This window comes from Aureobasidium namibiae (assembly GCF_000721765.1).
Source record: "Aureobasidium namibiae CBS 147.97 unplaced genomic scaffold scaffold_5, whole genome shotgun sequence".
Classification (NCBI taxonomy): Eukaryota; Fungi; Ascomycota; class Dothideomycetes; order Dothideales; family Saccotheciaceae; genus Aureobasidium; species Aureobasidium namibiae.
Window position 1 is genome coordinate 718,233 of NW_013581204.1, and position 14,534 is coordinate 732,766.

At 51.8% G+C, this 14,534-nt stretch overlaps 4 protein-coding genes across 4 annotated transcripts; 2 read left to right on the plus strand and 2 right to left on the minus strand.

Moving 5' to 3' along the window:
• Positions 1-336: 336 nt before the first annotated feature.
• M436DRAFT_80396 (mitotic spindle assembly checkpoint protein MAD1) lies at positions 337-2,532 on the minus strand (the record flags this gene model as incomplete). Its single annotated transcript, XM_013573875.1, has 2 exons — positions 337-2,360; positions 2,415-2,532. The coding sequence occupies 2 exons, from the start codon at positions 2,530-2,532 to the stop codon at positions 337-339; spliced, it is 2,142 nt and encodes a 713-aa protein (XP_013429329.1).
• A 785-nt stretch (positions 2,533-3,317) lies between these two features.
• M436DRAFT_42300 (uncharacterized protein) lies at positions 3,318-4,056 on the minus strand (the record flags this gene model as incomplete). The annotated part of the gene is made up of 2 exons (XM_013573471.1): positions 3,318-3,932; positions 3,985-4,056. The coding sequence occupies 2 exons, from the start codon at positions 4,054-4,056 to the stop codon at positions 3,318-3,320; spliced, it is 687 nt and encodes a 228-aa protein (XP_013428925.1).
• Positions 4,057-7,150: 3,094 nt separating this feature from the next.
• Positions 7,151-8,093, plus strand: M436DRAFT_42340 (concanavalin A-like lectin/glucanase; the record flags this gene model as incomplete). Its single annotated transcript, XM_013573482.1, has 3 exons — positions 7,151-7,805; positions 7,861-7,905; positions 7,966-8,093. The coding sequence occupies 3 exons, from the start codon at positions 7,151-7,153 to the stop codon at positions 8,091-8,093; spliced, it is 828 nt and encodes a 275-aa protein (XP_013428936.1).
• Positions 8,094-8,432: 339 nt separating this feature from the next.
• Positions 8,433-14,372, plus strand: M436DRAFT_43006 (uncharacterized protein; the record flags this gene model as incomplete). The annotated part of the gene is made up of 1 exon (XM_013573616.1): positions 8,433-14,372. One exon carries the CDS (start codon positions 8,433-8,435, stop codon positions 14,370-14,372), a length of 5,940 nt encoding a protein of 1,979 aa, XP_013429070.1.
• Between the last annotated feature and the right edge of the window lie 162 nt (positions 14,373-14,534).

Genomic DNA, 14,534 nt, shown 5'->3' on the forward strand with positions numbered 1-14,534 from the left:
GACGTCTGAACAGACAAAGATCGATATTTGCTTCGGCGATCGAGGCTTTCGCCAAACAAAGAAATCGACATTGGCCATCGTTGCTTCCTGTCTGCGTACGTATGTAACGCGTGTAGCTATGAAAATGCACATTGGTGTCGAGGAACAGGATAGTGTCCTTCGAGATGCGACATTGTCTTGGGCTCTCTCTAAATATGTCCTCATGTCTAGAGATTATTGTGCCTTTCGATAGTGTCATCGCAGTATACTGACGACAAGAGAACTAGATCTGGGATGTAACGGGTATGATGTCAAGATGAGTGAATACCACCGTGCTTACTATGAGTTTCAGTGTCTCTATAGCTCAGCAGCTCTGGTCGTCTTGTCATAAAACTCCAAAGTGCAAGCTGCCAGGAAACAAGGAATTTCCTTCCTTCCATCGACCCAGAACTCGATGAGTGGACGTATCTCGTTGGCAAACACACTTTCCGTACCACCAGATACCTTCATAGTACCCTTCTCGCCGTCGAATAGAATAGAATTTTCCTCTTCTTCGCCATCCTTGTTGATGGATGTCGGATACAAGATGGAAGTAACCTTGAAACGGCCATTTGGCTGGAACACCACTTTCCAACCCAGCGTTGCTGCGACTGCTTCGGCAAATTCGAGGAATTTGGCGGACCAGATCGTTTTTAGGCGTTGTTGTTTCTTGTCGCGTTGAGCGATTGTGGCTTCGAGTTCGCTCATCTGGAGGCGGGCGTGATCCAGCGTGCTGATGGGTACGACCTTTGTTGCACCGTTCGGTCGGCCTTCGAGCTGCTCGAGTAGTGCTGCATTTTCCTCCTTCAAGGTGCGGAGGGTCGTCATCTTGACGGCTTCAGCTTGGGCAGTTGGGTTGTCGCGTAGCTCGAGCACTCTCGTCCGTGAAGACTCACGCAGAGCGTTCAGTTGGCTAGTCTTGGCCTTCAGCTCGGTCTCGGTGATTGAGTAGCGAGTCTGGAGTGCTGCGAGGTCGTCTTGGAGTACGCGTGTCTTACGGCGCAGCTCCCCTAGTCGCTCGTCCGACTCCTCTGGGTGTGGACGCTTCAGACTTGGTGTTGGCGCAGCAGGAGTGCTGGTTTCCAATTGCTTCATCTCTGCAGACAGGTTCTCGACCTCAGAGCGATACTGGTCTGTAAGCGTCTCGAGCTCCTGGATACGCTTGTTCTCTTCCTGATTCGTCTTCTCTGGTGAAAACTCGTTCTCTTCAGCTTCAAACGCCTTCATCTGTGCTCGTAGGTACTCGACCTCCTTGATTGCCAGGTTTTTCTGGCGTTCTAGTCGTGCACGGGCTTTTGCGTCTACAGGAACAGCAGTAGTCGATGCATTGCCAGCACCGTCCTTGAGCTTCTCGATCTCGGCACGAAGTTGGACCTTCTCATCTTCCAGCGTTTTGATGTTGGCATCACGCACGGTAAGTTCGGGTTGTATGGCGCCCAGCTTTTCAATTAGTGTGATCCTTTCCATGCGCTCGTTGACGAAGGCCTTGGCCATGTCCTCTGGTGATTCGAAAGCCATTTCCTCTCTTCCAGCGGCTTCACTCTCCAGATAACTCGACCAGCTACGTCTTTCGTCTTCGAGGATCTGCTTCTGTAATTGTGCCTCTGCGAGCTCCTTGCGCAAATCATCCATGGCGCGGACTTTTTGTTCCAGAGCACGCTTCTCTTCTTGAACGATTTCGACGCTCTTGTGGGTCTTACGCAGCTGCTTGAGGTCGGCAGATTGGTCGCGATTGGTGGACTCAAGTCTCTTGATGTGAGCGACTTGCTCCGAGAGCTCGCGCTTGATGATGGCCAGAGTGTCCGAGTCGCCAGTCTGGGCTTTGAGTCGCAGGATCTCATTTTCAAGATTGCCATTGTCGGATTCGCGTTGCGACAAACGTTGTTGTGTAGCCTGCAGAGTAGAGACCTTTGACTCCAAGTCTCTCTGGGCTTCTTCGAATGAAGCCTGCAGAGCTAGGTGTCTTGCTTCGATGTCATTGAGGGCATGCTTGTGTTCTCTCTCGGCGGACGAGAGACGCGACTCGGACTCTTCGAGATCCTCCCTTAGACTCTGGTTGTCATCTTGGAGGGTCCGGATCTTGCGCTCCAGCTGAATCTTGTCGTTGGTGTGTCGGTTCTCGATATCATTCAGCTCACGGGTCAGATGATCCAGCTTTTTGGCACTTTGTTGTGCAGCAGTCTCTGCGGCGTGGGCTCTCTGAAAGTCACGGTTTGCGCGCTGTTCGGCATCGCGAATGTCGCTGGCTTGCTGTAGGGCAGTGAGCTCCTTTTCCTGTTTCAGCGAATCGAGTTCGTATTGTAGCGTGTTGAGCTGTGCGCGTAAGGATTCATTGGCCACATCTGTGCTGCTTGGTCAGTCATGGGCGTGTATTGTCGGATCATGCCAACACTTACCAGAACGCGCGACTGTGGCAGTAGACTGGCGGAACGTCTCGCGCAGCCCTTGTCGCGCAGGCGAGCGCTCCTCGCCCGTGAAGAAGTCGAAACTTGGTTGAATCGCGTTCCTTGCCATCACGGCATCTTTGTCAAAGTTCAGTCTTGTACGGCTGTGAAGCCATTCATGTCAATCACCAACAGTCAACAAAGCCGGCCTCCTCACATGCCGATCCTCTGCCTTCTTTCCATTTGCGCTTCACTCAATACCTCATGCCATGCCCAATCACTTTTGGCTCTTTCCGTTGCTACTCGGTACTCAACGTCTTCCTCACGCTCGGAAACTACTCATTTGTGTTATCTCGTGAATGAGTGACCCATGACCCGGGGGTACCCTGTCACCACAGTTGTCGCTCACGACACCCTGCCTATCTGTTTCCAACATCATCGCCGCCGTCAACAGTACCTGTAACGGTCCAGTCAAGCATCTGATCACCTTCATGATCGATACTTGTAGATGACTCGATAGTAGTATTGTCAGGACACACCATTGATCACTACTTTCGCCCAGTCGGCATAGTCCCCATGATCGACAGCCAATTTAGCTACGGTGCGGACTCAACTTCCAGCATTGCACCAGTAAACAATCAAACGAGACAATGGTTTCAGGGAATCATGTAATCGATTGAGCTCTCAAGGTTTGGACCTGGAGCTTCTATGAGCGATACAGTACGTACATGAGAATGAAGCAATTGCATAAAGGAATGTAACAAGGTGCATCGTGGCTATTCCGTGAACAGCATCAAGTCGTCGACGTCTCCTTGTCATTGTGGACTCCGTCATAGGTCCAAGGGTATTCGTGGTGAGGTTCAGGGAGACTGAAAGGCATATCAGAAACAGCTCGTGTCGTGTGCGTGGACGTCATCAGAATTCTGACTTCTCCTGTGCCTTTTCTGCGTATGTCTCGGCCTTGTCGCCGGCCTCGTTGGTCTTCTTCTTGGCTTGCTCTCCGTAAGATGCCGCCTTGTTGTACAGGCTACTGAATAGCGAGTCGCTTCTCTGCTTGGCTCCCTCAGTCTTGGGTCCGAACCAGTCAGCAACAAGGTTGACACCGTCAGCAGCGATCTTGAGCTGGGTCGAGATGATGGCCAGGAAACTGGTGCTCAAGCTGTTGCCACGGTTGTTGCGAGCTGCCGTCTTGTTGTACTGGTCCTCCCAGGTGTTCATCACATAGGTGCGGCCCTCGTCAGCGACTCTGAAGGGGAGGAACGCGTAGTTCACGACTGTGTCCTTGATGGTGACCGTGTCTTCTCTGACGATAGGAAAGCGAGTGTCAACCTGTTCCAATCCCTTGTCGGCCAGACTGTCGGCTTTGGCCACGTAGGGTGCGGCGTATGAGTAAGGAGTTCTCAGGTAGGGCATGACGGGCTTTCCGAGCTTGGTGTATGCAGCGTCGGCAATGTCGAGCGACTTTGCTCCGTAGGGGTTGTTCATGAATGTCTCGACTCCATCGTTGACGACAGGATATGACTTCAGGTGCTAAGATTGGTCAGTGAGAGTGTCGAAGAAGCATTCTTGATGGCGAGCATACCGAGAAGAATTGCGAGTGAGGCTTGTCACCGTTAGTGACTGGGCTGGACATGTCGCTTTCTGCGTGAGGCATTGGAGTGTTGCTGATGATGAATGGTTGGTTAGAGAGTTGTTGCAAATAATAGAGAGAGGGCAAAGCGACTGGTAGGGACAGTGCAGAGCAACTTCAGATTGAGTGAATGTCAGCAAATGTAAAAGACATACTTTGAGGATGCTGTCTTTTAGAAGTGTAGGTGGTTCAGTGGCGGACTCCTGGGCGAGTTGGCAGATTATGGTAAGAGGTCAAGAGGGATCGAAGAGTGAACGGGGAGTCAAAGTGAGATGGGCGAGAGGAATAGGCATTCTGATGTGTTTGGTCGAGCTGATAGCTCAGCTGCAGTGCTCCTTCTCGCGCAAGCTTGCAAGCGCAACGATGTCATTCCCTGGATTCCACTGTGGTTGCTGCATGTGAAAGACATGTGAAATTCAACACTTCTCCCCGCGCTTCCACCAACCCACCGATTCGATCCTGGCACCACTGCACGACGCAGCCTGTCGTGTCAGGTTTGACAGAACCTGACAGCTAACCACGCCGCCTCGTAACTGCCAGGCACTGCTAGCACCTGCAATGCGTATGCCCGCTTTTCCCCTCTGCACCCTCGTTTGCGGCCATGGCTCCTCCATTCCTTCGAGATAACAGTAGGGCAAAGCGTCTGATGGCGACATCTGATTCGCTTCCATTCCTCTTCTGATGCCGGTCCAAGTCGCGTACAGTATCTGCCTTTCGGCACCGTTTTTGATCTCCTCAGCAGTTCCTACCAAGCATGTGAACATCAGATGCTGCCAGCTCGGTCGACTCCCCGCCGCTGTTGCATCCACGCAGTGTACCGACACTTTGCCAGATCGTCCACCGCCTACAGGGATGCTGGAATATCCAGATCCGTGAATCTCTCTGCAACATGAACAGGTCTACAAATCTTACTGTGCCACTTGGCCCGTCTGTCCAGAGTTTCAAGCCGTGTCGAATGATCAAAAGGGCTGCACCCGCCCGTCAACCTGCAACATAGCACTGCTTCGAGGGGCTCGAGATGAATCGCTGTAACCATTCACCATGGCATACATCCCCATGACGAACAGATCTTGTCGACGGCTTGTTGAGGAACCGACCAGCGTCTAAGCTGCTGCCATTGAGATGCATGTCGCGTACCATACATTTGGCATGTGGCATGGTATATTCGGTGCCACACCACACATGTCCCAACCACGCAAATGCATACTGTACACACACCAAGGTTTGTTGTCGCAAGCCGGCTTGCTCGGGACAAGCAAGCCGTATTGACTAGATCATCCTTTTATGTCATGTCAAGTCAAGTCAATCCGAGTGACAATAGGACATTGCCCCTCGGTGCAATGCGGCTATATTACTCAGTCACTTATGTTGACTGTCCCCAAGGTTGGCGGGAGAAAAGCATTGTCCAGACAGTGGCTTTGCTGTGACCCTGGTTTTTGTCGCTGTCATCAAGAAGTCGCACTTGGTCTTGTCCCACAATTACCTACTTCAACGCAGAATCGTCGAGCATCTAGCCCAGCGAAAGGTTGGAGATGGCCTCTCTACCTAGCGTTGATGTTCCGAATGCAGGAGAGCTCACATGTCGCGGCTTGGCAACGGGAGCGGCCGAGAGTTTCTTCGACCGTCAACAGCCTCATCACCTCATCTCTCTCTCTGCCTTGCAGCCCTTGCCCTTCCGCAATACATAACCTCTAATGTGGACTCGAGCATGACTCGTGCGGTCCCCTTTCTGTCGTTTTGAACTACCTAATCGTCTTCGGCTTCTGGCTGCACCATGCCACCATTGTTTTAGCCCGCACTGCCCACGAGGCTGTAAACCCACGCGATCTCATTATGGCCGACCATGACGATCAATGCGGACTGCAAGTTAGGGCCAGAGATAATGCTGCTGTCACCTTGTACCTCCATCTGGTCGCGGCAGGAGTTGAAACTTCCACTATGGGTTTTGTCAGCTAAATGCATGCAGAACACTGTCGATAACATTGCACTGACCGGACCGGAAAGGCTAGAAACCAGTGTCCGCCAAGGCTACAGTGTCCGCCTCTCCTTAACAAAATGTGTGCTCTCGGGTACGCGGACATTCTGACTGTTCTCGATCTGTTCCAAACTTGCAGAGGATATAGAATTGCACCTCGCCATACTCAAGAACACTTTTTCAAGCCCCCCTCGGGGGGTTGGGTGGGCAATATCTGTCGTTATGTGAGTGCCATCTAGTGGGAGGGTGGACACTGCTCCCCGCCGGACACTGGTTTCTAGACCTGCCGTGACCGGACCCCTCTTGGTAGATGACACTAGCAAAAGTTGGAACGTCACTCTGGTGTGCTAAAGTCTGTGTCTTCTACGCTTCTCCCAAAAAGCTTGGAGACCACGTCCTCGCTGTGAGAAAGCACAGTGGGATCTGAAACCCAGGCGTGTCCAAAGAGGACCCAGGATATGTTGCATTTCAATGGACACTGTTCTATATCTCGGAAGGCATTGTGCGTTTCTACAGCTGTACGCCTTACGCGCTTCTGCCAGAGAGGTTTAAGCAAGCACTGCAAATGCAACCCGGCAGATACTCACACCGGTTCGAATCATGGAATTATCGTACCAAGCATTCGACGTTCTCAACGTTTATTCGCCGACCCAATTCAGTCGGCACTTGACTCGGTCACATTGCAAGATTCGTTTGCTACGTAAGTATACAGGAATGCCTGTACAAGATCATGAGTCCAGCGTCTCCATTTGCTCGTGTTCGACCTGCTTGTTTCTGGTTGCGGTTCATCTTTGTAACCTTTCCGAAATCTGGCCATGGAATACCATGTGTGTTGGTACTTCACCACCGCGCCGTTGCAGCTTCGACGTTGACGGTTGTGCAACCAGGAATGCGAGCTTCTACAATATTGTCCTATTGAATGCGTGGGTCTTGACTCTAGAAACTCAGGAATATAATTTGAGGGGCTCGCCTCGAGGCTGAGTGAGTTATCGTCAACAATTCCTTTCGCTCTTCCAGAGGCAGCTTGTTTGCAGCACACTCGTTAAACTTTTAATTCCATACAGTCCTTTCCAAAGCACCCCTCCATTTTCCAAGATGGTTGCCAACAAGAACACCGCCGTCTACTTGATGCTTATCAGTGCCATGTCAGCAGGCTCCAGTGCAGAACAATCACTCGAGAAGCGTTATACGTCCTCAGCTGCTGGCTCTCTGACCAAGGGTGGGTGCTACTACAAAGTCCCCAATGTCGGCCTTTTCACCACCAAATTCAACTATGCTTGGGATAACTATTTCACCCTTCTGTCTACGGGAATCGGAATCGTCGAAGATCTCGTATCTTCCATCTACACAGTCGAAGCTGGCAACTCCCCTCTTTCTCGCCGCTTCGACCTGGTCAACATTGGTATCTCACTTCTTGACCCTTCGATGACTTTGACCGTTCCCGGTGGTCAAAAACAGGGTCCCATCTCTTCTGCCCAGTTCACCACGGCTTACGATGATATCCTCTACGGCTCTGTTCGTACCGTCGCCAAGATATCGAGTGTTCCTGGTACCACGCACGGATTCAGCTTCTATTCAAACGACAGCCAGGAGATTGACTTTGCATTCCTGACCTCCAGCCCTGGTTTCGCTCACTTGACCAACGAGCAGGTCTCCCCAACCAGTCCTCCCTCATCTTACCAGGTTTCGGCACCCAATGATGCAACTACTGCTTACCATGAGTATCGTGTCGATTGGATTCCAGAAAAGGCCCAATTCTTCATTGATGGAAAGCTGGTTCAGACTATCACTGATAATGGTAAGCGAAAAATATTCGATGGTATCATCGGAATACATGCTGACACCCGAGATAGTACCTACAACTCCAGGATTTTGGCTGTGGAACAACTGGAGCAATGGTGCGTTCAAAACTCATTCTAGCTCACTCATCGCGTAGTAGCTGACCTATCTCTTAACAGGCAATGCCTGGGCTCAAGGTCCACCCGCCAAGGACAGCGTGCTCAAGATCCGCAGCATTGACGGCTATTTCAACCGTACTAGTGTGCTTGACCTCTATGCTGCCACGCCTCTTGGCTGCAACATCTGATGTGGTCGATGTCGAAGGGGTCGATTAGCGAGACTCTGCAGGCCCCTGCAAGGAGATATATCATCGCATCAAGACCTAGCGCTTTCCATTCATCAATCACTAGATGAACCCTTTTCCATAGAATCATACCGCTATAGATAGCCTCTCTACTGTATAATAACTTTTGTCAAAGACATTCCAAGGTCGTTCTTTGTTAGCATTTCACGTGAACGTCATTCCCCCGCAAAAGAGCTTCGATTTCTCAGACACGGCGGCTCTCCACGAAGCCTTTGTCGCGATGCTCAACCACCAATTATGCCATTCTTCGCCGGCCGAGAGATGTGGTAAGTTATATACAGTATGGAGATAGTTTCTATATCCTCCTTGTCGCCTTCTTCGGCACTGCCCGCCAACTGTGGGTTCAAGGCACTGGTTACCTTGATATGGCCATTCTCTTCAGCGACCGGACAATGCGCTCTTCTCTTGGCCGACCCGGACGCGCGACAGCGATACCAGAAAGGCCAAGTACGCGTACGATTCACTGGGCCGAGTGCACACCAGATCGCCACATCGGGTATCGGTATTGGAGACAGCGTGCAAATCGCGCTTGTGGGCGCGAAATGGCTGACTGAATCCTTGGTCAAGACGCCTGGTAGAAGTGTCGACGGCGAGCTTATATTCGATAATCGGCTGCATATGATTATTACGCGAGGAGAGAAAGAACTGAAGACAATCGACATAGATGAGCCCACCCAGCCCACATCACCGACGTCCAGTATGCTGCCGCCGAGTACGCCTGTCGCACGATCCAAGCCTCGTACTTCTTTTGATGCCTACGGAGTTGCTGTCTATTCTTCTCCAGCTTTCATGAAACGTTTACGCTTATCTGAAGGAGCTGCACCATACACCCCCGTCTCCGTATCAGAAGATGACGATCAAGACACTGTCGCTTCGCGCAAGAGAAGGAGAGTTTCATACAAGAATGTGTCAGAATGGAAGTTCGATACCCGGGAACCCTCCCCCGAGAAAGAGCAAGATGGTGTTTTGGAGGACGCCGATGGAGACGGCAGTTCGGTCACCGGGACGGCAGTGCCAGCAACAGCCACTAGAGGAGCCGGCAGCGTGACCGAGCAAACTCATGATTTGGAAATGCAAGATGCGAATGAACCGGCCAAGAGGGCAGATCGACAAATTGATCAGCCTGAATCTGAGGTACGGAGCAGCGAGGCAATTGCTGCTGCACAGCCTGCGTCAAGTATCATTGCACAGGTTCTTCCAGCGGTCACTGCTGAGGAAGACTCACCCGTGACCGGGGTTCCTACAAGGTCCGCAGCAGAACCGCCTTCTGTACAAGCACCAGAGGAGGGAGTGGTTGACGCAGCTGTTCAACAACCTGCTAAAGCCACCAACCTGGAAGACACTGTATCGGAAGGAGTGTCGCGGGCCCTGGAAAGTTCTGTAACTTCCCGTATTGAAGTTGCGCCCTCCTTAAATATGCCTCCTTCGGGTTTGCCACGCTTGACTGTACTACCGACCGAGAGCGAGCTCCTAGAACAGATGGCGCGTGCCCGAAACAGCGATAGGCCCGTAACGCCCACTCTACAACCACTTCTCACTGAGGGCCTGCCTTTACCATCGCCATTCCCGACAAGTGCACAGAAGATGCCTTCGCCCGTCTTCTCGAAGGCAACAGGAGCTTTAGGCGTCGCAGAACAGCAAACAGCTACAGAAGACGCAGCAGAGACTGCTACTCGCACAAGCAGCATCACGGAAACCCCTCGGAATCCATCGCCCGTTCCCGAGTCTCAAGTAAAGCATTCGCCAAAAGACAACATGGTAGGAGCACAAGAGTTTGCGCAACCATCTAAAACGATTCAGGAGACCGCGGACCCATCACTGCCAGAGTCAGGCCAACAAGCAGAAGCAACCACACAGAAGCCTCGCATTGTTGCAGATACCTATGATGGCTATGCTGAGGATACTGCTGCATCTCCTAGTAAACCATCAGCAGTTGCTCTCAACAAAGCTGATGACGATACGGCGTCATCCAGTGACGAATCAGAGTCGGACGAAGCATCCTCGATATATGATGCCGAGCAGATCATAGCTCTACAGGAGGAGAGTGGCGATGAAGGTGCCATCGAGGAACCGGATTGGAGTTACCTGGAACGCAAACTTGAGCAAGAAGAAGCTGCTCTTCAACAGTCAAGAGAGGATTTGACTGCCCGAGACTCTGGTCTTGTTGAAGCGGACGACGAACTCCAAGTGTATGATGCAGACGATGCTGTGATGCACGACGACAACTCCGAGCTCGGTGAAGACATCTTAGCGAGAAGTGACGATGATAGCGCCGATGATGATGATGATTCCGACAGCTCAGGATACTTTGACCACGCTGTGATGCCTGCTTCTGATGACGAGTCTAGTGGAGAATCAGAAGTCGAGATGATGGATCAGTCTTATCAACCTTCTGTGCCTGAGAATGCCATGTACAGCCATCCTTTTGGCTTAGATGGAGCGCGTTCGCTGACAGAGACGAGAACTGCTTTACCTTCTCAAGCTACATCACAGACTGGCTCTGTGGCGGGAGATGAGACCATCGCCTGGCGCGACAGAGATGCTGCTGTCGAGACACTTGCTCAACAAACTCAACAGGTCCAACCTCGGACCATTGAACCAATAATTCAAGCACATGCGCCTCAACATGCTCCGCCGGTCTCTTCATCTAGACTTGACGTTGTTGAGCTACTAGATGATTCCGATTCGGAAGGAGAAGGTGACAGCAATTCTGGTCCCATTGTGCCTGAAACAATGAATTTCATGTCGTCAGTCAGCCTCGCCGAATCCCTGCTCAACAACAAAGAGAAAGATGCTCATCTCGAGCTCAGCGGGCCTGCTACTAGTAGAATTCGCTCAGAGCTTAAGAGGATCTCAGATAAGGCGAACAGCCAGAGCACGAGATGGACCAAGTACAATGCTTTGAGGGCTGTATGCCAGATTGGAAGCACCGTGGTAGTTGCCGCCAAGAGTGGCAACATCTTCGCAGAGGGGGTAAAGTATCGGCTAAAGGAAGACGAAGTCCTCGTCGGTGTTTGTTGGAAAATTTACAATGAGCTTTCGAACGAAGAGAAGTATCACATGAGCCAACCACCTGATCTGCTTGAATATCTTGAGGAACTTGAGGAGAAGCGAGACTATTGTTTCGATGGCTTCACAGACTTCTTAAAGCTGTTCAAACACAACTACCATCATATGCCTCGTGGAGCAAAATCACAACGAGTTGACCGACAAGATGCACCGATCCCCCCTCAAGTGGAAGACCACGAAATACAAAAGCAACCAGCTGTCCAGGACAAAGACGAAAACGACGCATCCGTGCCTCAGGTTGTCCAAGAACAGGCAGATTTAGCTTCAACGGGCCCAATCAGCTCCGTAGAGCAGCACGGTATCCCAGGGAACGCGGCCAAACCATCTGAGCGATCAAAGGTAGAGCCAGAGAACCTGGTAGCACCAGAAGTCGATTTGGAGGCCACTGCGTTCCCTCTAGCAGACCCAGCTCAAGATGAACGGGCAAGTGTAGAAGGTGTGAGCTCTCCCCGATCGCACTCAATCGAAGATCCCATCGAATCTCAATCCGAAGCAGATGAGGACGAATCTGAAGCTGACGAAGTCGAATCTGAAGCCGACGAGGATGGTTCCGAAGCCATGGGTGTCGAGGCAGATTCTACAGAGTCAGTTGATGGGCACGAGATTGATCCCGCACTGCTTGAAGAGGAATACGAAATCGATCCTGCCTTACTCGAAAATTCTTCACAGTCTGAAGGATATGAGATCGATCCTGCGTTACTACAGGAAGAGCACGAGATTAACCCTGCTCTGCTTGTAGAGAGTCATGATGATGCGCCATCAAGCGATCATCATAGTCTGCCACAGGCTGACGAGGCGATGTCAGAAGCTCCCGAGCCTGCCGCTCTCTCAATCGATGATGATGAAGAGAGCAATCGCCAGAGTCTCGGAGAGGAGGTCACAAGTGTCATGGATGAGCTTATGACGGATGTATCTTTACCTAGTCGGATTGACGAGGAAGATGGCGGCCAGGTCCAAGAAACCCCTGTCAAGTCCGAAATCCAGGAGAGTGTCGAAGAAGACCCCGAAACCATTGCACAGCCCGAGGTGGACAACATGGACGCAGAGGCATCTCCGGCTTTTGATGCCGAACAGGAGAACACACAGAGACCTGAAGATGAATCGCGTCCGTTGTCAAGCTCCAGCTTCAGGACTCTAAGTCCTACCCCAGCTGCCGCTGCGGTACAGCTAACGGAGGCTATTATTGACAGCGCAGCCCAGGACAGCCATGTCGCTTCTCAGGTGCTTGAGCAGCCTATTGAGGAGCTCGATCTCTCTCAGGCCGAACCATCCTGGACATCACGTCTCTCTCAGTTCTCGCAATCACGTTCCTCCCGCGCGCACACCAGAAGCGAGACGATTCCTGACAGTGCCGACGAAGAAGCGACCGATCTGGAAGCAGAAACCATCAATGATCGTAGTGAATCTTCAAGCCAAGAACCAGCAGCTCAAGCTTCCCCTTCAAATGATGTTCCGAAACTGCTGAAAGAAAGTCTGGTACAGCCATCGCAGGAGCTAGGCACTGCCTTCTCTCAGGTTCAGAAGCAAGTGCGTAGTCCATCGGGAATACAATCGCAGCTTTCCACTATCGTAGAGACGCCACTTTCTGACGACGAGGAAGAGACTGCACGCGGGTTGCAATCTCAGGTGGGTATCGACGATGAACTGCTTGCAGATTATGCTCAAGCTGTTACTGAGCCTGAGGCGATCCCGACACCATCTGAGCTTCCGTCAGTACCTTCCACTCCGGTGAGCACAAAGAAGCCCGCAAGACCTTTGACGCTGTTCAGAGGGCGGAGATCACTGGAGGCGCGGTCGTCTATCGGAGGAGAAGAACAGCAGACTGGTGAAACTGAACAGCAGACTGGTGAAACTGAACAGCAAACTCGGGTCAGCGGAGAACAGACTGTGCAAGATGAAGAGATGAACGATGTGTTTTCTCAGGCTCCGGTAGCGTCTACAGATATTCCGAAAGTGACGGAAGGTTCGGTCAAGAGCGACAAGCAAGTTCAAAATGAGATCGATACCAGTCTGGACTCTGCACCGACCCCGGCCCCCGAGATACAATCACAATCTGCGCAAGAGCCTCTAGCAGTCAAAGAGACCGCACCTACCACGACGGCGCCGGAATCAGAAGCTACTGTCGCAGTAGAGCAGCCACAAGTCACTGAGGTGCAAAAGGCATCGAGCGAGTTCCAGCTCAAGCCCACACTCAAGCCGTTCGCAGAGGTCGAAGCCTCTCTCTTCGGTACACCTATCAAAAGCAAGACCGTAGCGCCAACGGGACCTCAATCCGCGCCATCGCAGACCTGGCGTAACGCATTGAGCTCTAGAATGAGTGAAGTGCCTGTCATAGGCTCCTGGTTCGGCACGCCACGCCGCATCATGGAAGTTCAAAAGTCGGCAACCGAGCACAAAGCCACGACCTCCAGCACTTCGTTTGTGCAGGAGACGCCAACAAAGGCTCCCGCTGCATCCTCTCGCGACAGGCAGGAATCAATCTCGCCGCCACCGCTGCAACGTTATGCATCTCAGGGCACATCGACATCCCTATCATATTTCACACCACTGGCAGGCCTTCACCAACATCTCAACCAGCAGTCCTCCCTGATCGATATCGTTGCCGTCTGTACCACCGCCACTGCTGAACCTGAACGCGCCAGATCTGGACCCAAAGACTATTATACCACATTCAGAGTGATTGATCAACCACTCCACGAATACAACACCGCATCTCAAGACACGGCAGAAGGAGAGAGCATGAAAGACGTCAAAATCGAGATCTTCCGTCCCTTCAGACAAAGCCTCCCCAAAGCATCCCCTGGAGACGTGGTCCTGCTTTGCGGTTTCGTGGTAAGGTCCCGCAACCACAAGAACTACCTCTTGTCTACTGCCGCTAGCGGATGGTGTGTGTGGCGGTATGGTGAACCCTCTGCTGCTCTGAACTACGAAGGTCAAGAAGAGGAAGACGATAGACCAGTGTGGGCTCGCAAGGGCACTAGCCAAAATGTCGGTGAAGACGGCATCAGGGAAGAAGTCACTGGCCCACCAGTTGAGATCGGGGATGAGGAGAGAGAAAAAGTTGCAATGGTCAAGAAATGGTGGGAGACTCTACAAAAGGGGAGGAAGGCAGAGGAGAAGGAGGAGGAGCCTGATGTTATCATGATTGACTGAGTCAGTGCCTACAAAACGGATGTATAGAACTTGACTAGGATAGTTGTTCCTGTATCGTGTATTCGTCTAATTCGCTTGCGAGAGACCCTCCACATGGTGTTCAAACGAGAAGGAAGGAGCAATGGAGCAAATTATGCTTACTGATTCAGGCTAGAATGGTGT